Source organism: Rhipicephalus microplus, chromosome 4 (genome assembly GCF_043290135.1).
Source record: "Rhipicephalus microplus isolate Deutch F79 chromosome 4, USDA_Rmic, whole genome shotgun sequence".
Taxonomy (NCBI): domain Eukaryota; kingdom Metazoa; phylum Arthropoda; class Arachnida; order Ixodida; family Ixodidae; genus Rhipicephalus; species Rhipicephalus microplus.
Window position 1 is genome coordinate 232,453,608 of NC_134703.1, and position 22,353 is coordinate 232,475,960.

A 22,353-nucleotide genomic window follows, 5' to 3' on the forward strand; every position below is an offset into this window, starting at 1 on the left:
CGGCGCACTGCTTCCTCTGCCTTCGAGGCCTCCACGCTCGAGCTCGCTTTTTCACGTTCCTTCTTCTTCTCCTCTTCTTTTTCATTTCTTGTTATCGCCTTCGTGCCACCTGCCCTCCGCTCGTCTTCTTTAGTTTCGGTTTGGCGTTCCTCGGCGCTTGCAAGTCCTTTTAGCCACAAATCGTACCTAAACACAGCACTTTTGTGTCCATTCCTTACACTGGACAACCGCCTTGGAACAATGACTCGCCTAACACGTGGAGCACTTCGGTGCCACCGGCTCATCAAAATATCAGCCCGATCACCGCCCTGACGCCCCATTGGCTGCCCAGCCCGGTGACGTCGCCGCTTCCTGCTATTAAGCCAGTGAACATCGTTTACTGCATCAGAGGGCACGGCGGCATCGCCTCGAGCATGTCTGACTGCGCATGGCTGATCGTGCAGGTTCTTCTTGTCTGCTCAACGCAAGGGCCAGCTCTGCTGGCTGATCCTGGACAACCGCCTTGGAACAATGACTCGCCTAACACGTGGAGCACTTCGGTGCCACCGGCTCATCAAAATATCAGCCCGATCACCGCCCTGACGCCCCATTGGCTGCCCAGCCTGGTGACGTCGCCGCTTCCTGCTATAAAGCCAGTGAACATCGTTTACTGCATCAGAGGGCACGGCGGCATCGCCTCGAGCATGTCTGACTGCGCATGGCTGATCGTGCAGGTTAGTTTTTATGATACTTCCTTAGGAAAATGTACTAGTTACCATGGATTAGTAGTGCTGCCGTGCCCTCGGCGTTGTTTCCGTATAGTTGCTGATTGTTGGTCTGTGCTACTTCTCGTATTGTGCGGGGACGTAGAGACGAATCCCGGTCCCCAGACCCGGTCCGCTGTTGACCTCAATGAGCATAAAGATGTGTTAAGTGCTATTCTTGAGGAACTGAAAGAGATAAAGACTGCCGCGAGCAAGCGCGATGAAACTCTGACCCGTATTAGTTCAAACCTTGATGAAGTTCTGGAGCTGTCAAAAGCAAATCAAGAAAAAATTCATACCCTTCAGCACACCGTTGAACAACTAGAAAAAACTGTCGCAATTCAAGGCAAGAGGCTTAATGACTATGAAGATAGGTCACGACGGAATAACTTAGTAGTATATGGCATACCAGAAGGCCCAAAAGAAACCAGAGAAGTCCTTGAAGACTTAGTTGTCCGACGGGTTTGCAATGATGAACTAAAAGTCGCTGTAACCTCTCTCGAACGCATTCACCGAATTGGTAAACCGCGAAATGATAAACCCCGGCCAATCATACTCAGGTTGTACAATTACAACGAAAAAATAGCCATACTAAATAACTGTTTCAAACTAAAAGGCAGCAAAGTTTCCGTGTCACATGACTACTCCCAGGCAACGCAGCACATAAGGAAAAAACTTTGGCAATCCGTACGTTCTGATAACAAGGCCGACAATAAGATAAAACTGGTTCATGATAAACTACATATTAACAACGACATTTATGCGTGGGACGAAGCAAAAGATTGCCGGGTGCTCGTGCGCAAAGGTAAAAAACGAGAACTGAGCACTAAACCGAAAAACACGAAAAAGGCGAACGAATGACTTCCGGATTCTACAAAGCAACAACCGAAAACATTGAGGCTCATTTCCCTTAGTATGCGAAGCTTATGCAATAAACAAGGCGAACTGGAACACATGTTGTTAACATATGACCCGCACATAGCTGTCATCTCCGAAACTTGGCTTTGCCCAGATTTGCCTGATAATTACGTGATTCCGTCTTCATATACGTGCTATCGCAAAGATAGACTTACACGAGGAGGTGGTGTGGCAATTCTTGTGAAGGCGGGCCTTTCATCTGTTTCACTGCCTGCTGTTAACCCTGACCACGAAAGTGTCTTTTGTAAAATAAATATTTCAGGAAACCATATTGTTATTGCGGGAATTTATAGGCCGCCGGGAGCTCCCTGTGAATTTTTACTTGAACTGTATGATCATTTGGCCGTGTATAAGGATCAGGACATTATTGCTGCGGGAGATTTCAACTTACCGCACATAGATTGGTGCTCGATGTCATCAGGGGGCACTGATACAAAGAACTCTGAAATCCTTCTAGATACTTTATTAGCTTACAACCTTACACAGACAGTACTATATCCAACACGGGCGACTAGCACTGCTTCCTCCATTCTAGATTTAATTTTGTGTTCAGCCAGCTTTACTGATCATACCACAGAAATTCACGAGGGAGTCTCGGACCACAAGCTCGTATATTTTTCCTGCAAGCTTCCAAACCGAATCAAGTTAAACAACGCTAAATTTGTAAAAGTAAAAGACTAAAACGCAGCAGATAACCCAAACATTGCCCACCATTTAGAAGAAGCATTACTGACATTTCACGATGACGATGTTAACGTCGTATGGGCAAAGTTTAAGTCATGCTGCAATTATTGCATCAATAAGTTTATTCCAGATAAAATGAAACAAATCAACAAAGCCAATCCTTGGATAACCAGAGAAATTATACATTTAAAACGTAAACTAAAACGGTACCGAAAAAGGAAGAACAAGGATGCCGCCCTCCTTTTTAAGCTAAGTTCTAAGTTGAAATCTAAACTACGAGAAGCTAAAGAGCACTTCTATTCAACTACCCTTGGGCGCTTTGCTACTGAATCCCCTCACAAATTCTGGCAATTTTTATCAAACAAGGACTCAAGAAGCGTAGATCAAATAGCTGTTGGTGCTCGCATTGTTACAGATAAAAAAGAAATTGCTGATACGTTCAATTCCTATTTCCAGAGCGTATTCTCAAGGCCAGCCACGCTGGGTAATACGCCTTACGTCAACGATAGCAACCAATATATCCATATTACTGTCGAAGGTGTTACTGAGCTGCTCTTACGATTAGATCCTAAAAAATCCGCAGGACCTGATAACATTCCCACCGCATTTCTCAAAAGATATGCAGAGCTCCTAGCTAGATTCTTGGTACAGTTGTATTCTAAGTCTCTTGAAACTTCTTGCCTCCCACTTGAATGGTTGTTTGCCCGAGTGAAACCAATTTTTAAAAAAGGCTCTGTCACCGATTATTGTAATTACCGACCCATATCTCTCACTTGCACAGTTTGTAAAGTTCTCGAACACGTAATTGCTAAACACCTAAATGATTTTCTTGACAACAATAATCTTCTTACTAACGTACAGCACGGTTTTCGAAGAGGTTTTTCAACTGCAACTCAATTAGTAGTTACCGTTCATGAGATGGCACAGGTACTTGACGAGGGCGGACAGATTTACGCAGTTCTAATAGACTTCTCAAAAGCGTTCGATAGAGTTCCACACTCGAAACTAATAACAAAAATGAAAAACTTAGGCATTCCATCACAAGTCGTCAATTGGGTCATTTCATACCTAACTGGCCGCAAACAGTATGTTGAAATTGACGGTGCCTGTTCTCGTTTTCTTGATGTTTCTTCTGGCGTCCCACAGGGTTCGGTCTTGGCACCGGTTCTATTTAACATTTATATTAATGATCTTGGCCAAATTGTGAAGCCCCCTCTACGCCTTAAGCTGTTTGCAGACGATTGCATCATCTTTAGCCACATAGTGTCTGTCACTGACCAGCACGTTCTTAACCGTGCTTTGCATGCAATAACGGAATGGTGCAATAAATGGGATATGATTATAAATCTCGACAAGACAGTTTACATGTGCATCTCCAATAAGAATAAATCTCACTTCATGTATAGTCTTGGCAATTATCAGATTAAACAAGTGGAGGAACATAAGTACCTGGGGTTAACCTTGACGTCCAGACTTAACTGGTCAACACATATAAATAACATATGTTCCTCCGCGAGAAAAAAGTTAGGATTTCTGAAGCATAAATTAGGTGATGCCCCCTCATCGCTTAGACTCATTGCATACAAATCCATTGTAAGACCCACCCTAGAATACGGAAGCATTGTATGGGATCCCCATACTATCACTAATAAAGAAAAGCTTGAAAAAATTCAGAGATTGGCAGCTCGCTTTATTTATAAACGTTTTAGACGTCGCGACTCCCCTTCAGCTATGTTGGAGCTCGCACACCTAGAGCCATTGGCCAACCGACGTAAAAGTGCCCGCCTAAACTTTCTACACCAGCTATATTTTAATAAATTGGGAATCCAGTCGCAAGATTACATAGCTAATAACCCTAGTCGAGCGTCTCGTCACAAACATAGCCGAAGTATTACACCGTTCTTTGCCCGTACAGACCAATACAAATATTCATTTTTTCCCAGAACTGTTTCCGATTGGAATGTTTTGCCAGAGTGTTCACCCTTGCTGTCATCCAATGTATAATGACTGTATACTTACCTGTTGATTATGTACCCTCACATTCATTTGTCGATCTTGCATCCATACGCATGTCTGCTGGATATGTACATCCCTCTCCTGCTTGGACCTTTCAAGGTTCGCAGTATTGTCCAAATAAATAAATAAATAAAAATAAATAAGGTGAAGCCCTTTACAGAGCATTGTCAAGTGTTCGGCAGTTTTTTCTTTCTCTTCGCACGCACTGCATATTGTGTCTACCTCTTCATATTTGGCCCGATATGTCTTGGTTCGCAATACTCCCGTCCTGGCCTCAAACAGTAGAGAACTACCCTTAGTATTATCATAGATTTTTTCTTTGGCAATTTCCTGCTTAAAAGTTCGATAGATCTCTAGTGCGGACTTCTTAATCATGCCAATTCTCCACATGTCAGTCTCCGTTTCCTGCAGTTCCTTTTTAACCGATAGTTCTTTCTGGTTTGGCCACCTGCTGTTTTCTAAGTATTTACCAGTCAATTTCCTGGTTCGCTTCCTCCATTGTGTATTGACATTCTTCATGTACAAGTAGCTGAAAACCTTCATAGCCCAACGCTCCTCCCCCATTTCTCTCAATCGCTTCTCAAATTTTATCTTGCTGCTGGCTTCCATGCGCTCAAATGATGTCCATCTCATATCACCTTGTACTCCCTAATTTGGTGTATTCCCGTGAGCTCCTAAAGCTAGCCTACATATTTCACGTTGCCTAATTTCTAATCTTGCTTGAACTTCTGACCTCGTGCACAAGACCGCGTTGCCGAACGTCAGCCCAGGAACCATGACCCCTTTCCATATTCCTCTCACAACATTATACCTATTGTAATTCCACAGTGCCCTATTTTTCATCACTGCTGCATTCCTGTTATCTTTAGTCGTCATGCATATTTCGTGTTCCCTCAGATACTCGGTCCCATTGCTTATCCATACGCCCAGTTATTTGTGTTTATCTGTTATCTCTAGCGTGACTTCCTGTATTCTAAGCTCACTACCTTTGTTATCATTAAAAATCATGACTACTGATTTTTCCTAACTGAATCTAAAATCTAACCTATCTTTCTCATTACCGCAGATGTCCATCAACATCTGCAAATCTTCCTTGTTGTCGGCCATTAGCACTATATAATCTGCGTAGATTAAAGCTGATAGTGCCTGATCAATGAGTTTTCCTTGTTTGACTAAAAAGAGGTTGAAGCCAAGTCCCCTTGCCTCTAATTTGGCCTCTAATCCTTGTAGGTACATCATGAATAAGAAGGGTGACAGTGGGCACGCCTGCCTAAGTCCACGTTTCACCACTGTGGGCTTGGATACCTGTTTTTCCCACTTTTTAACTACCTTGTTAGTTTTATAGATTTCCTTTAAACGATTAGTGACTCCATCTTTTACACCCAGTGTGTCTAGTATTCCCCACAAGTCCTCTTGAACCACGCTATTGTACGCTCCCTTGAATTTCTGCAGGCCGGTAGGAAGCTTCACAGTGCAGCGCCTGATCTTGTGAAACGGCGCAGCCATGCAGGCAGGGCATTCAATTCCCTCCCTATTTTTTGTATACTACTGTCCTTGTGTACATCGTAGAACACATAACAGTAATGATAGCAAACAGATCATTGATTCGGGTAGGCTTGGTGTTTTTATTTAAAATGGAACAACGAGGAAGCTGCTGAAGCTCGTGCCTGTATACAGCTGCTTTATATGGAGATGAAACTTTAACGAAAAAAAAAGTAATGATAAACAGTAGGCTCATAACAAACAACATTTCTCTGAGGGTGCATGGAATATTTGTCCCATGCAAGGCTATGCATTGCAGTTCTTACTGCATTAATTATGTACACGTACTGCAGGGCATGCAAGTGTATGCAGACACACGCTGACGAAATGACATTTTTTGCTACATACAAACGTGCACCGCACCAAATAAGACGCGCGTGTTTGTATAGACAGGGAACACTCGTGAATATTGATGAAATCACACAGCTCGCTTACAGTATAAAACAAACACAATTGCGAACAATAAAATTCGACGCTGTTTAAAGAGGCGGACCCAGATTACGAGGAGAATTATCAGTATGGCATACACACCACGTGTCAAGCTTTTGCAACATCTAAAGAGACTAAATATGGAAATTTGCCTTTGTAAGTTAACATGACAGTACCAAATGGAGAAGCCACACGAGATAACAATTCATCGTGGGCTAAAGAATGTGTTTTAATTATTATACACAGCTTTGCAAGATAATATCGACGAGTTTTACTCGTCTAGGTGTGGGAGGTGTAGGCCTGATAGAATGCGATGTTGCTTCAGAGCCTTTCTTTCGTAATATTGCAATTTTATTCAACTCTTTCAAACGCGGCACCGTAAATTTCTACTGGGTGCTCGAACACGGCAAGCAGGTCGCGGGGCAAAATCTTTGCAACATTTTATTACCGAAACAGCGATACTAGCAATGCTTGAGCTGCACTTGCTGTTTTCTAAATTGTAACCTCCTCAATCTCATCACTGTGATCAGGAAACAGAGAGGAAAAGTACAGCAGTAGTACGTAGAGAAATATTCAATTTCAAGCCCTTTAGCAATATCACCTAAACAAATTGCCAGTTCACTGTTGAATTCTCGATGGAAACAAACAGCTGATCAGGGACGCAAGCTTGGCTTGGCACTGGCTTGGCCGTTCATACAGAGCCAAAAGCCGCTGCAGGAAACTGGATTGCGGATCGTATTGAGACAAAATATTTCATACATTTTTGTTTTCTTTGTTTCATTTCTCTAATTGCTCTTGTGATGGCGTGAACCGCGCTTCGTGATCTCATGTACCGGCGCACTGTTTTTAAGTTTAGTATGGCGCACGATAATAAATGATTACGTGCTTTAATTTAAAAAGGTTCGCGAGTATGGCAGCAACACTGCAATGTCGGGAAGAGGATAGTAGTAGAACCAGTAGCAGCTGCATGCCCGGGTGGAGCGACTGATGCCCAGATGGAGGAATGTCAACCCGATGCCTTTTGTGTTGGCCGTTCTGGCAGTTCCGCCGACTTTATAGGAAGAGACGACCCCGTCGCTTGTCCTCTTCTCTTTTCCTTCGCGCATCAGTGACAACATTGACGGACGACGTGTTCGACTTCACCGTGCACGTGAGTATAGGTTGGTTTTTCATTCGAGTGAATTCTTGTTCAGATTTGCAACTTGTCGACTTCATCCTGATCACCTGTCACCGGCAATAAGTCACATACGTGTGATATTTAGGTGAAATAAATGATAATGCACATTTTCTGCTCCATTTGCGTCACTTAGCTACACCAGGACATGAGGTAAAGCCTTTGTCGCCTAGCCACTAGCAGGCAAGATCGATCACTCGCATCCTTCAGTTCGCGAATCAACGCGCCTGCCTTAGAATTAGTAAGCTGCTCGCAAAGAAATCTTACCGAGGCAACTTTGTTTTCTGTGAACAATGCACCGTAGATTTGTCTTGAATAACAAAAAAAAACTTGAAAAATAAATGTCGCGACCTTTTAGAAAACGCCGTGTCTAAGAGCTAGACGCGGCATTTTGTAAAAGGCTAATCAAATTCAGTATGTTTTCGTAGTTTCTGCTTGAAATTATTATTGTCTATGAATTTCATGGCCCAATCTTTTGCTTTGGCTGAAAATCTCCGTGGCAAAAACTTTGTTCAGTGTCCCTTTAAGGGCAGGTGTAGATGCCATGATTTCAGTCGCAAATCTTTTTGCTAGTCGGCCGGCTGGTTAACAATAAGGGTACTAACTAGAGTTCCAGATTTCAGCAGCAACACATCGTCATGGCTTCATCAGATGCTGCATTATATACATTCTATCCTCGTTTTTAAATAGGTGTACCGTATGGTCCACTGTTACAGGAAACAAGCGAGCTCATGGACAGTTAGCCATGTGGTGCTAACTGGCAGCGAGGCTTGTGAATGGGACGCATGCGCATAGAATCAGGGTGCGCCCAGTTTTGTCTGCCATTTCTTCGCCTGTACGCATGACAGCATTGGAAAGCGCATCCGTATTTTAGCTGCGCAATTTATCTAGCCCAGTGCCTCCTGCTTCAGGGATTTCCTGTGAGCACAAAAAATGCATGATTTTAATCGTTGCTGCAGTGTTTTGCAAGTTGTCACCGTAAAGCACATCATATTTTTCGCATAATGCTCGCTGCAACTAGCAAGTTTCGATGACTCAAAATGCTGTCCAGGTCTGATGTAGCAAACATTTTAAGCTCGTCCTCGTGACCATGAAATATTGGTTTATTAAATAATGGAAGGCAGAGTTGGTATCAGTTGATTTACAGTGTGAAAATGAGAAGTGCGAAGGACCGTGCCTCGCAAGTAAGCCCCGAGAGCATGAGCAGAGAAGTAGCAGATGAGGATGCTCATGCGCTGCATTTCCAAATCTCACCAGCACTAATGCTTGACGGACTGCTTGCCACGCACTAGCGTGTTCTTTCTGAAACAGGACTTTGGCCCTGTAAGCAAGTTCTTGAAGGGCATAAGTAAAACGTAGAATGGGCCCCCTAAATGCACCCATCCTTGAACCATTGGGCTTATGAATTAGTGCCCTTTTCAAAATACAACTATTCTGAGCTATAAATTGTGACAGAACAGTGAACGAAGTTTAAAAATAGGAAAAAAGTCTTTAAATGTCCCCTTTATACATAGTGTTCTTGTGATGTCACTTCTGCCATTGTGGCCCTCTCCCGCCATGCCCGGGTAACTCCCTGGGTACCTACGGCAGTTCACGTGCTGCAGTGCGGTTTGTTGGGGGCTCGTCATCTGTTGCTGTGAACGATGTGGAAGCATTGTGGTTTTTTGTTGTCTTACTTTAACGAGCTCATTGGATTAGGAAGGCCTCGCTCGTTCACTCGATACAAGACCAGATAATCAAGATGTGCGACACATATACCAGCCACGGCGTACACCGGCTGCCCGCCACAACCTATGAGGGCCTATTATCTTGCTTTCACTACAAATTGCCTGGCCCAAAAACAAGTGAAAGCTCAAAATCTCTCGAGCCGCAATTTCAAGAGTGGATGTGCGAAGCGCAGCTGCTCCCATCGAAAACTAGTCGTGCAGAGCTAGGCAAGTTTACAAGAGATATAATATTATGAATATATTGTCACGGCCTACGCCACCAAAGTAGCAATGCCCCCCCCCCCTTCCCCCCCCCAAGTGTTTTAAACAGTGCTGATGTTGAGCTTGAGCCTCTTTGATTGCAATTTGTGAAAATAGTCGAGGAAAATATTATACAAGGCAGATAGAGACTTTGCGTGGTGTGTGCCGCGGTAACGCCAGTCATCACTTTATTTTTCGCGTATGCTTTAACACACTTTTCACTTTGTATTTTGCTTTTGTTGTACGCTAATGTACAGTGGAGTCACTGAACATGATAGAGACCGTGTATAGAATTAATTGACTAATTAAAAAAAATCCTGACACCCAACTTTAACCGATCGGCTATGCTTCAAAGTGAACTAATATTGTTTCCCATTCTTTATAGTTTGTTTCAATGCAATACCAAATCTCCGCGATCGCCGTCACGATTTTAAACGCCTTCCTCGCCATCATGATTTTAACTGCAGACAAGTTTGTATGTACAGTATCTTGGTAAGCTATATCTGTTTGCAGGTAAATACTTGGCTATGGCACTTACCCATAATGAAGTTGCACCTGAAGATGCAAATATTGCAAAGTTTCTTCAAGTAGCTTTTGTTAATCTGCACCAGCCAAATACGCTGGTACTTTTAGGAAAATCGGAATGTGTGTTCTCAATTTCAGGTTATAACTTTCAGCGAAGAAACACCCTAAGCTCTGCTCCCTCTGCGTGGACTACTAAATCAACTTGCCTCACTAGCAGCTCATAATTTCTCAAACTTGCATCGTGAGGCAAAACTAAACGGGTGCAAGCATGAGGAGACAACATGGCAGTTGTAGGCGATAGATTTGGTTGGTGCCCGGGCATGTTGGTGGCGCATTTCGGAAGTGATGAAAAGGCGCTGCGAGATGCACGTGCACACTTTGTATAGTTTCTGTATTGGACAGCAAACTTTTTTTCTTATCTGAGCAGTTTTACCAAAGGAAGCTTCATCATATGGCGTGATAAATGAAGCGAATCCACAGGTTGAACCACATCATAGCCTCGCTGTGCTTTTGTACTTTTTTTAGCTCGCGAAATTTATTTGTACATATAAGTGACAACTTGCCAGTAATAAGGCAGCACTTGTTTCTTTACCATATGATCATCTCCGGTGTGCTGCTGCCTCAATATTTCAAATTCTAAGCATTTACACCATTGTATGCTAACTTTTCCTTCAAAGTGAGACAAGCCACATGTGTATCGTAGATCGAGAAGCATGCCAGTTTTACGTACTTGCAAGGTAAACATCAGAAATGCACAGTTGATCAAAAATACTAGTTTAATGGTGCATCTACATAGCAGAGCACCTGTGGCACCTCGGGAACAAGATAATGCCACATATGTTACAAGAGATAATTAAAAAAGACAGGGGACGTTTCGTGAACAAATAGAAACAAAAATAAAATGGCACGTGGCAGCGAGCGAAGGCGACAAGGGGGTGGGGGGAGCCCGTGGGACTTCAGCGGATGAACGTAAGGTGTGTGTTTAATATGTGGAAGAAAAAAAAATTCAAAATTTTGGCGACTGAAATGAGGGTGACTTAGTGAGTGCGCTCATGACGAGAGTAAACACGGTTATTATTTTTTTTTTCAAATCTCTTTTGAAAGCCACAAAAAATTTGTATGTGGTGCAGCCTAACAGAAGGTCCGTGAAGGCAAATTATGAATTCGTCGTTGTACAAGGGCCTATTTTTTTTTTTTCATGCGCACCATCCCCGCCGCGGTGGTCTAGTGGCTAAGGTACTCGGCTGCTGACCCGCAGGGCGCGGGCTCGAATCCCGGCTGCGGCGGCTGCATTTCCGATGGAGGCGGGAATGTTGTAGGCCCGTGTGCTCAGATTTAGGTGCACGTTAAATAACCCCAGGTGGTCTAAATTTCCGGAGCCCTCCACTACGGCGTCTATCATAATCATATAGTGGTTTTGGGACGTTAAACACCACATATCAATCAATCAATCATGCGCACCATAAATAGTGCTCAAAATTTATTTGCATATGTTGTTTTCATCCTCGCTGTATTCCGTGCTGTTTATGATGTAAAAAAAAAGTAGCACGCTGAAGTGGTGCTGCTTTTGGGCAACAGTTGAAAATGGCGGGGTGCATGAATGCGGAATACTGCCGCTTGCACTCAAATCACTCTTGTGGTCACCTCCCACTGTTTGCAGCATGTGTTGTGTATACACAGCTGCATATTTCCTAGCTAGAAAAATTTGATTTTAGGTGTTTCACGCCATTTTCCATGTAACTATTCCACAATTGCACACACTGATCAGCAGGCTTTCAATTGCGCTGAAGGACACAGGTGCCATAAAATTCATAGTCGATTCTTTCAAGAAACCGTATGTAAAGGCTGAAGCTTCATGTGTACATACACACACACATATTGTTTTTTGTACTTTATGAAAGCTGCGAAGGTCCCATGTGCCTCCAAGCGTAACCTGTCTTATTTATTCTCCATCACCGCAAAAGTTTTGTGAGTTTCAAATAAAAGTGCTTTGCGCATGGCCACTTTTGGGTAATTTTTTGGTGTAGGTGTTATTTGAGCAGCCTACAGTGTTTACCTTATAAGCCTGTATGTATATGTTGCATTATAAGGACGCAGAATGTGTGTAGCTGTACAATATAGATGAAAAGTAAAAATTAAGTGTGTCTATTGTAGTGTTCTTGCAACCAATCTTACCCCCGTATTCTAGAACGTCCCTCCACTCAACGCTTCACCTTCACTTGAGATGGCTGATGGGAGCGCCGTCTTTAAGCAGAGAAAATTGCTGCATGTCAGCAATAATCTGCTGTGATTCTCGAGTAGCGCAGCGTCGCTTTCAAACGAGTAGCGGCACAGTGCTCAACTCTGTCAAGTGAAGGGTGAAAGTCGAGTCGGGGAGCGTTTATGAATATGGGGGTTAGTTTTGTTGTCTTGTTAGCCTGCCATTAACACTGAATTGATGCTACTTTGCTCTAGCTGTACAGTGCTCTCCAATGCTCAAGGAGGCACCGCACGGGGAAGGCTCGGAGCAAACCATGCGTGAGTTTCCTTTCATTGTTACCCTATGCACGTATTAAGTGATAGACTTTAATGTATGCTATTTGTATTGTGCAAGTTTTTGGGGACATACAACTTCCAACACTTATATGTTCTGATGAAAATCACGCAAGAATGAGAGAAGCTTGTGCAAAAATTATGCAAGAGTGTAAGAAGCTTTTGCAGAAGTCTGTGAAATGAAGTTTTGAAATTTTGTGGCAATGTGTCATTGTACAGTGGTCAACAGTCTTGCTCAGCATGCTTGACTGCAGGGCTCCCGGCTGCACAGGCGCATCTACGGAGTGCCTGATGCATGATGGGCCAATTGTCAGCCTGCACACTGGTGCCTCTTATCCCCGTTTGTCTGTTACATCAGTGTCTCTTGTAAAGGGGATCAACTGTGCTACCTTTTTTTTTTCGAATGTAATGAGTTCTTTTTCCAGATTATTGTTGTTTTAAGGTAGAGCCTCACATTTCTATCAAATACTGAAGATTCTATTTTTCCTTCTAGATGCTATGAAGTCACTCCTTGTGTTACAATAGAGTGAACACTGTTATGAGAAAAGCTACTTTATGGAGTTAACTCACTCCATATTGACTTAACACACAGAATTGGTAAAAACTACACTCCATTCCAGCTGCATTAGGAATAATATTCATTTGCATACTTCTGTTTCTTTTGTTTGTTTGTTGGCTGGAGGTTTGGAGTATAGGGTGGCCAGAGGGCACTGTGTAGTCTTTTTTCATCTTCCCAATTTTGTGAACATCAATTGATAGCCGTATGGGAAGCAGCCAGCATGCTGAAACAGCGGTGCACGCATGCAAGATGTCCACCATTGCATGCAGTCAGTTGCTGTGAGCAACCTACTGCATACAATTAACTGCGAGTGGTGAACTAACGCTGCACTATGTGTGCCTCCTGGAAAGCTGCAATGGTAAAGTGCCACAATCGTATAGTAACATGGATAACATCGCAATTTGTTTGTTGAATAATTTTGCAACAGAATCAATGGAGTTTTGGATAAATTTGTGTATCTGCCTGGTTCATCAAAGCTACAGAGTCAAATGCGGTATATACTCGCGTATTATGTGTACTTTTTTTGTCAATCCGATCATGTGCGAAGCTAGTAGGAATCGCTGGCCTAAAAGCTCAACTGGGAATATATGTTGCAGGCGCTGTCACAGCTGTCTCAAAGCGGATTGTCATTTGTTTGCTAAGCCTGTTCAAATGCCCCCATTTTCTTGAAGTTCTTCCGAACAGTGCTCACAAAAACCAGTTCCCACGACAGGGTTATACCAGAGAACATAAGTACTCTCCAATAATTGTCGGGAACCCAACGTAAAGTAAGATGCAGACAAGGAAGCACGATGCCAACACAGTGCTGTGTGTGTCGCCCTTCATGTGTGTGTGTGTCCATTCCTTGTCCCAGTCTTCTATTGCGTTGTGTTCCCTCCGATATCTAACCAACACACCCAAGCTTCTATGCTAAGTCTTATTCAACGCACTCTTCTGCTGGCTCCCATACTGAATATTGCATGTCGAAGAACTCCACGCTGATGTGCTTAGCGGTAGCACGGTTTCAGTTTTCTTCGGTAAGCTTTATAACAGCAATCTGCCTCATATATAATTAATGTAGCCTATCACAAGGAACGGTAAAAACGCAATGGCCAGATGGCGAAACGGGGAAAAAAATGAGTGCGAAAACCTGCCTCATCTTGTTGATGTGACAGGTCCTTGCACGCGTTCAACATCTGTGCTGTGTCTCGGGAATACATTCTTGCCGTGGAAAAGGTGGGAAGATAGGAGGCAAACCTTTAGGCATTTCGGACTACACATAAACAGGTTTCAGTTTTCAAGTTCAATATTCTAGGGAAAGCATAAAAGTTCATGGAAGAAGGGACCTTGCACTCAGTCCATTTTGTGTAAGACTGCACTCGCCTGCTCGACAAGAGATGTGCCTGACCAGAGCATCATGAAGTCAAATATGTCTGTGTGTGTGCTGGCGAGGTGGCTCGGGCTGGTTGGGGAGGGCAAAGTATGCGAGCAAAAAGTTTCTTGTAGTAAAGCAGGCTGGCTAATTATACTGGTGAGCAAATTATGTGAGGATGCAAATTGTGCGAGTAAATATGGTATGTACTCTTGTATGTTTCAGCTCTATTGCTATTGATCCTGCGGATCCAACTTGGCATCCGGCAGCAACAAAGAGAGGTTCTGCAGGAGGTGCGACAGCTGAAGCACAAGGTACGGCTCTTGTCCGTGCCTCGGCACGCCCAGCCAGCACAGCGCCCCTCTGACCTTCCGCGGCTGCCTGCTGGTACAATTGGAGAAGTGGAGGCAGCAGAGGCAGCTGTGCAGAGTAAAGCTGTGGCTGCGGCTTTGGTGTATATTTCTTGATTTTTAATATGCCTATGTAACATGCAGAAATTTAGTACTGCTTTAAGATACTGTGTTTCGGGAAACAAACTAGTCAGGTTATCTCATGAGCCACTGTACTACAGTCGAATATGAATAATTCGTACTGAAAGAGGCCAGAAAATTTGTTCAAATTAAAAGAAGTTCAAAATAATGAAAGTTACCGTAATTACTTGAATCTAACACGCACCTTTTTTCCGGTTAAGAGAGTTCATAAATCGCATGTGCGTTAGAATCGAGTACGAAAAAAAATGAATATGGTCATTCTATTGCCATCGCCACTTACAAAATGGCCGCCCCCTACGTGCGTCGGCATGGCGCGTCGGTCATTTATGCCTATGTGTTTCCCATGCGCAGCACTTCATACGTGTGCTGAGGAGTTCGTCGTCATCTTGTAGCACATTAGCATCGACGGCATGGTAGGGCCGACTCCAAAAACTCGACGAGTGCACCACAATGCTGCTTCTAAAAGAAAAGTCGTCGCGTGTGCCGGAACGGACAGAAATCGGGCCGCATCGCGGTCATTCGGAGTTCCCGAAACGTGCGTGCGGGACTGGCGGAAACAAAAGCAGAATATTGTCGACAGCAAAGATTCACGCAAAGGCTTCAGTGGACCACAGCAGGGTCGGTTTCCAGAAATTGAAAAGCTGCTCGGCGAGTATGTGATTAAGCAGTGAGCGGCACAGCGGTCCGTGACGACAGAACTGCTCCAAGTGCAGGCTATGCAGTTAGCCTTAGAAAAAGGGCTAATGCAGAGCCATTTTAAAGCGAGCAGGTGCTGGCTAACGAACTTTATGAAGAGAAAAGGCTTTTCCCTCCGAAGGCGAACGGGCATATGCCGGAAGTTGCCGTAGGAGTACGAAGAAAAGCTTCAGAGTCTTCAGAGGTTCCTCCTAAACTTGCGGCACAACAACGGCTACCTGCTTGGGCAAATCGGGAATGCCGATCACACGCCTCTTTACTTCGACATGCCTGGCACCACAACCGTCTAGGAGAAGGGGGCGAAGCAAGTTTGTGTACTGACATCGGGCCACGGTAAAACTAGAGTGACAGCAATGCTTTGTTGCACGTCAGATAGGCATAAGCTTCCCCCGTACTTCATATTTAAACGGAAGACGCTCTCAAAAAGAGTCGTTTTCGCGAGTGGTGTGATCAAGCGGGCCAACGAGAAAAAAGGGGGTGCGCGTTGCAACCGATGTCTTAGTTTTTTTTTTTTTTTGTCGTGGAAACCGGGCGCGCGTTACAATCAAGGGCGCGGTAGAATAAAGTAAATACGGTAAACGAGCGGAGGGTTCACCATGCAGTGATGCATGTGCATGGAGAAGGTTTATTCACAAATTACAGGACATCCGTGATTAATTAAAGTAGTCAATACATGTCTGTACACGTTGGCCTTGCAACGAGTCAACAAGTTTTGCGTGCAGTTTGCAAAGCTTTTGTACTTCGGCTTCAGTATTCTCCTGGCAAAAGAAGTTGAGCGCGGCAATGTCCAGTGCTGACACTCTTCGAAGACAACTGTGTTTCCACTGTTACCATCTGCGCTGCAGCCGGAGCGTGGCCAGCACACATGATGAGAATGGAGGAGTGTCTCCACCTGGAGAAAAGCAGATCGGCATTCGAGAGAGAAACACTCCGCGGCAGCTTTTTTTTTTCTCTCTCTCTTCATGCGCGGTGTTGAAAGGAGAAGAGTCTCTACATAGCAGGAACGAAAAACAGGGGAGCGTGACACCGGCGCGTTGCAGATCGGCATGAGAGAGCCAACTCTCTGCGACAGCTTTTTTTCCCCTCTTTCTCTTCATGCGAAGTGTTAAGAGGAGAAGGGTCTCTACATGGCAGGGACAGAAACAGCCAAAGCGGGGCACAGGAATGTCGCAGATTGGCATTTGGCAAACATTCCACCGCAGTCTTTTCTTTCCTTTTCTTCATTTTCTTCTTCAAGCACAGCGATGAGGTGTCTGAAGTGCCACCGCAGGATTGGGCGGGGTGCTGAGAGCATTTTCGGAGCGCGGTATAGCTTTGATAGGACCACAGCGTCAGTTCGAATTAAGTGTGTTGGAATTAATGAGATTCGACTGTATTTACTATAGTATGTGAAGTCCGAGTGAACTGTCCTAAGCTAGCAGACGATGTAGGCGGCATCGTGTGTTTGATGGGCAGTGACTAGCAATAGCCTGCTTAAAACAGACATTCAGTAATTTTGTTCATTTATCACCCTATTTCGTGTCCGCTGCGGCTCTCTCTACTTTGAGCTACTGTTCACCCTGCCTTGTGTTAGCCGATTTCTTACCTTTTTAAAAATCTAACATGCACCCAATTTCGCAGTGTGAAGAAAAATGCACCTTTGTTTATTGTGATGAGATTTCTATAGCGACATGCCTCTTTGTTGGCTATCACAGAAAAAGATAAACAGCAAATGGTGCGACCATCTAGTGCGACCTTTATTTTTCTATCAGTTTCATCTATGACCAAGATTTGGTCGCTCTAAGGTTGCCTCTTAGTACGCCTTGATCATGTTCATTTATCTTGTTGTGCTCTGCTTACAATGCATTGATTAAAAACATGTCCAAGCTTCTTTTTGAATTCCACATATTTTATCGTTTTTCACCTGTAGAAGCTACTCCTGGTCAACATTCAGGCAAAGACATTGTAACCTCGAAGAAACGTGGTACAAAGTAATTATACTATTTCATAGCTAGAATCAATATTTATTAAGGGTTATAACAGTGTTGTATTTGATTTCATAACCGCGAAACTGCATTCAGAGAAGGACTTTGAAAGGTTCTCACACTGAGTGTGAGAGGGCTGATGTGGAAACCATTTTAGGTCAAGTGAGTTGAAGTTAGCGTAAAAAAACAATGAAATGTGATGCCCAAAAATTCAAGTTGTTGTTTTCAGTGTCCTCTTCTTGCAGAATTTTATCATGAAAACATTTCGATGTGCTGTAGCGTTTACCCCATCTATGCTTCTTGCATTTTTTTACAGCGCAAGCACCTCCTGCAGATTGGGGGACGTGGCCTCCGAAAAATTGGTGTGAATGCCATGAAGGCTGTATTGGCACATGACGTGCAAGTGCTGTACAGCCTTCATGGCAGAAAAGGGAAAAGGGCCTTTGTGAACCTGAGGCTCTGTAGATTAGTGACAGGTTAGACTTGTTCATTGTTTTATGTGTGTGTACCCTTGTGTATTCTCTGTACAGCAGTGCTTCATGTGTACTATGGTATTTCTGTTCTTGTATGCAGATGTCATCTGCCAAAAAGCTGGGTGCGACCAGGCGGAGGCCCTCAACTTTATTAAGAGGTGGCTGCCAGGGTCTGGTGATCGCTGTGGGGGCAGGAAGCGGCGCTTCAGAGAAGAATTTGTTGTGGAGCAGCCCGATGATCCCCACTCTCAGAGTGCAGATTATCGGCTGCTCGCGGCAGCTGGCTTCCTGCCCAGCCACAGCAGCCAGGGCCTTGACAGCACCACTGTCACTGTGCCCCCAAAGCAACCTGACCTGCACTAGAGCGGGCCTTTTTTAGTTGTGTATATATATTTTTCAATGTATACATTTTTTGTTGTACCAAATAAATAAAAAAAACAAAGAATAAATAGTCTGCAGACTGTCGGTGGTGCACTGTTCGGCTAGCTTATGCTGATTCGGAAGCACCATCACCATGTTTTAGTTACAAAAAAATGCTCTAAACTATGAATACTCTCGATTACCATGTGGGGGACATATGTGGGGATTGCAAGTGGGGGACATACGCTTTCAACATTTACTTCCTAACGACTTTTTTCGATCTGCTGTACCAAATACCAGTACCAAATAAAGCACTCGCTATTGCAAAAGATAAATTGGTAAAAAATTAAACTACACTTCTAGTGTTAGCAAAGGGAATGAGGTATAAAAGATGAAATAGATCGAGTAACTGCTTTCAGTTCTCAGCATTCAATTTTCTGTTGCCCCAAGTATACAGGGCTGCAAAGCTACAAGAGCGGGTCATCGAGGCATATTGTTTAAATATTCCGGTAAGAAAAATTCCCTACTAATACTGGTTACATAATGGCAAGCCAATCAGTAGCCAATATTCGTCGTGCAGGAAACATCGGTGTAATAACGGCATTTGATGGGCTGCAATGTGGCCCTGGATTGGTCCAATGTCGGTCGCACATCCGTAGCCAATATTCGTCGTGCAGCAAACATCGGCGTAAAAATGGCATGTGATTGGCTGAAATATGGCCCAATGTTGGCCGAACATTGGCAGCTTTGTCGGCAATACGATGGGCCTTCGTCGGCCCAATGTTGGTTGCATACTGGCTAAAACATCGGCAAAACGTCGGTCCATCATTGGCTTGAACGTCGGCCCGACATTGGAAGAAGTTGCACTTCCGACGTCGGCCCGACGTCGGTGCCGATGTTAGCCGATGTTGGTCCAAGATCTGCCTGGGTATCTTCAAACTATCAGCGCAAAAAAAAGCGCAGCACCACCACCAGGTGGGCTCGAACTTCCAACCTTTCGGTTAACAGCCAATTGCGCCACGGAGACAGTCCTGCTCCACTCTCACCACCATGAGAACATATCTTTCAAGCTATCAGCCCAAAGAAAAAAAAAGCGCCGCACCACCACCGGGTGGGCTCGAAACTCCAACCTTTCGGTTATCAGCCGATCGCGCTAGCCAATTGCGCCATGGAGACAGTCCTGCTCCACTCTCACCACCATCAGAACATATCTTCAAAGCTATTAGCGCAAAGAAAAAAAGCACCGCGCCACCTTCGGGTGGGCTCGAACCTCCAACCTTTCGGTTAACATCCGATCGCGCTAACCCATTGCGCCACGGGGACAGTCTTGCTCCACTCTCACCACTATCAGAACATATCTTCAAAGCTATCAGCGCAAAGAAAACAAAAGCGCCGCACCACCACCACCACCAGGTGGGCTCGAACCTCCAACCTTTCGGTTAACAGCCGATCGCGCTAGCCAATTGCGCCACAGAGACAGTCTTGCTCCACTCTCAACACCATCAGAACATACCTTCAAAGCTACAAGCGCAAAGAAAAAAAAAAGCGCCGCACCACCACCGGGTGGGCTCGAACCTCCAACCTTTCGGTTAACAGCCGATCGCGCTGGCCAATTGCGCCACGGGGACAGTCTTTCTCCACCCTCACCACCATCAGAACATATCTTCAAAGCTATCAGCGCAAAGAAAAAAAAGCGCCGCACCACCACCGGGTGTGCTCGAACCTCCAACCTTTCGGTTAACAGCCGATCGCGCTAGCCAATTGCGCCAGGGAGACAGTCCTGCTCCACTCTCACCACCATCAGAACATATCTTCAAAGCTATCAGCCCAAAGAAAAAAAAAGCACCGCACCACCACCGGGTGGGCTCGAACCTCCAACCTTTCGTTTAACAGCCAATCGCGCTAGCCAATTGCGCCACGGAGACAGTCCAGCTCCACTCTCACCACCATCAGAACATATCTTCAAAGCTATCAGCACAAAGAAAAAAAGCGCCGCACCACCACCGGGTAGGCTCGAAACTCCAACCTTTCGGTTAACAGCCGATCGCGCTAGCCAATTGCGCCATGGAGACAGTCCTGCTCCACTCTCACCACCATCAGAACATATCTTCAAAGCTATTACCACAAAGAAAAAAGCAACACACCACTCCTGGGAGGGCTCGTACCTCCAACCTTTTGGTTAACAGCCGATCGCGCAAGCCAATTGCGCCACGGAGACAGTCCTGCTCCACTCTCACCACCATCAGAACATATCTTCAAAGCTATTAGCGCAAAGAAAAAAAGCGCCGCGCCACCACCGGGTGGGCTCGAACCTCCAACCTTTCGGTTAACAGCCGATCGCCCTAACCCAATGCGCCACGGGGACAGTCTTGCTCCACTCTCACCACCATCAGAACATATCTTCAAAGCTATCAGCGCAAAGAAAAAAAAGCGCCGCACCACCACTGGGTGGGCTCGAACCTCCAACCTTTCGGTTAACAGCCGATCGCGCTAGCCAATTGCGCCACGGAGACAGTCTTGCTCCACTCTCAACACCATCAGAACATATCTTCAAAGCTACAAGCGCAAAGAAAAAAAAGCGCCGCACCACCACCGGGTGGGCTCGAACCTCCAACCTTTCGGTTAACAGCCAATCGCGTTAGCCAATTGCGCCACAGAGACAGTCCTGCTCCACTCTCACCACCATCAGAACATATCTTCAAAGCTATCAGCACAAAGAGAAAAAAGCGCCGCACCCCCACCGGGTGGGCTCGAAACTCCAACCTTTCCGTTAACAGCCGATCGCGCTAGCCAATTGCACCATGGAGACAGTCCTGCTCCACTCTCACCACCGTCAGAACATATCTTCAAAGCTATTACCACAAAGAAAAAAGCAACACACCACTCCTGGGAGGGCTCGAAACTCCAACCTTTCGGTTAACAGCTGATCGCGGCAGCCCATTGCGCCACGGAGACAGCCTTGCTCCAATCTTAACACCATCAGAACATATCTTCAAAGCTATTAGCGCAAAGAAAAAAAGCGCCGCACCACCACCGGGTGGGCTCGAACATCCAACCTTTCGGTTAACAGCCGATCGCGCTAGCCAATTGCGCCACGGAGACAGTCCTGCTCCACTCTCACCACCATCAGAACATATCTTCAAAGCTATTAGTGCAAAGAAAAAAGCAGCACACCACTCTCGGGAGGGCTCGAAACTCCAACCTTTCGGTTAACAGCCGATCGCGCTAGCCCATTGCGCCACGGGGACAGTCTTGCTCCACTCTCACCACCATCAGTACATATCTTCAAAGCTATCAGCACAAAGAAAAAAAACGCCGCACCACCACCGGGTGGGCTCGAACCTCCAACCTTTCGGTTAACAGCCGATCGCGCAAGGCAATTGCGCCACGGAGACAGTCCTGCTCTACTCTCACCACCATCAGAACATATCTTCAAAGCTATCGGCCCAAAGAAAAAAAGCACCGCACCACCACCGGGTGGGCTCGAACCTCCAACCTTTCGGTCAACAGGTAATCGCGCTAGCCAATTGCGCCACGGAGACAGTCCTGCTCCACTCTCACCACCATCAGAACATATCTTCAAAGCTATCAGCACAAAGAAAAAAAGCGGCACACCATCACCGCGTGGGCTCGAACCTCCAACCTTTCGGTTAACAGCCGATCGCGCTAGCCAAATGCGCCACGGAGACAGTCGTGCTCCACTCTCACCACCATCAGAACATATCTTCAAAGCTATCAGCCCAAAGAAAAAAAAAGCACCGCACCACCACCGGGTGGGCTCGAACCTCCAACCTTTCGGTTAACAGCCGATCGCGCTAGCCAATTGCGCCAGGGAGACAGTCCTGCTCCACTCTCACCGCCATCAGAACATATCTTCAAAGCTATCAGCCCAAAGAAAAAAAAGCACCGCACCACCACCGGGTGGGCTC

The 22,353-nt window shown here is 45.2% G+C and overlaps 1 protein-coding gene across 2 annotated transcripts; it reads left to right on the plus strand.

The window, feature by feature from the left end:
• The first annotated feature begins 7,219 nt into the window (after positions 1-7,219).
• LOC142814789 (uncharacterized) lies at positions 7,220-18,503 on the plus strand. Of its 2 annotated transcripts, none has more exons than XM_075894095.1 (5): positions 7,220-7,482; positions 12,461-12,515; positions 14,666-14,754; positions 17,908-18,067; positions 18,165-18,503. In XM_075894095.1, exons 1-5 carry the CDS (start codon positions 7,336-7,338, stop codon positions 18,425-18,427), a joined length of 714 nt encoding a protein of 237 aa, XP_075750210.1. In that variant the 5' UTR covers positions 7,220-7,335; the 3' UTR covers positions 18,428-18,503. The 2 variants fall into 2 exon arrangements, with proteins under 2 accessions (XP_075750210.1, XP_075750211.1); XM_075894096.1 differs by having other exon boundaries at positions 7,351-7,482; positions 12,453-12,515.
• Positions 18,504-22,353: the final 3,850 nt, after the last annotated feature.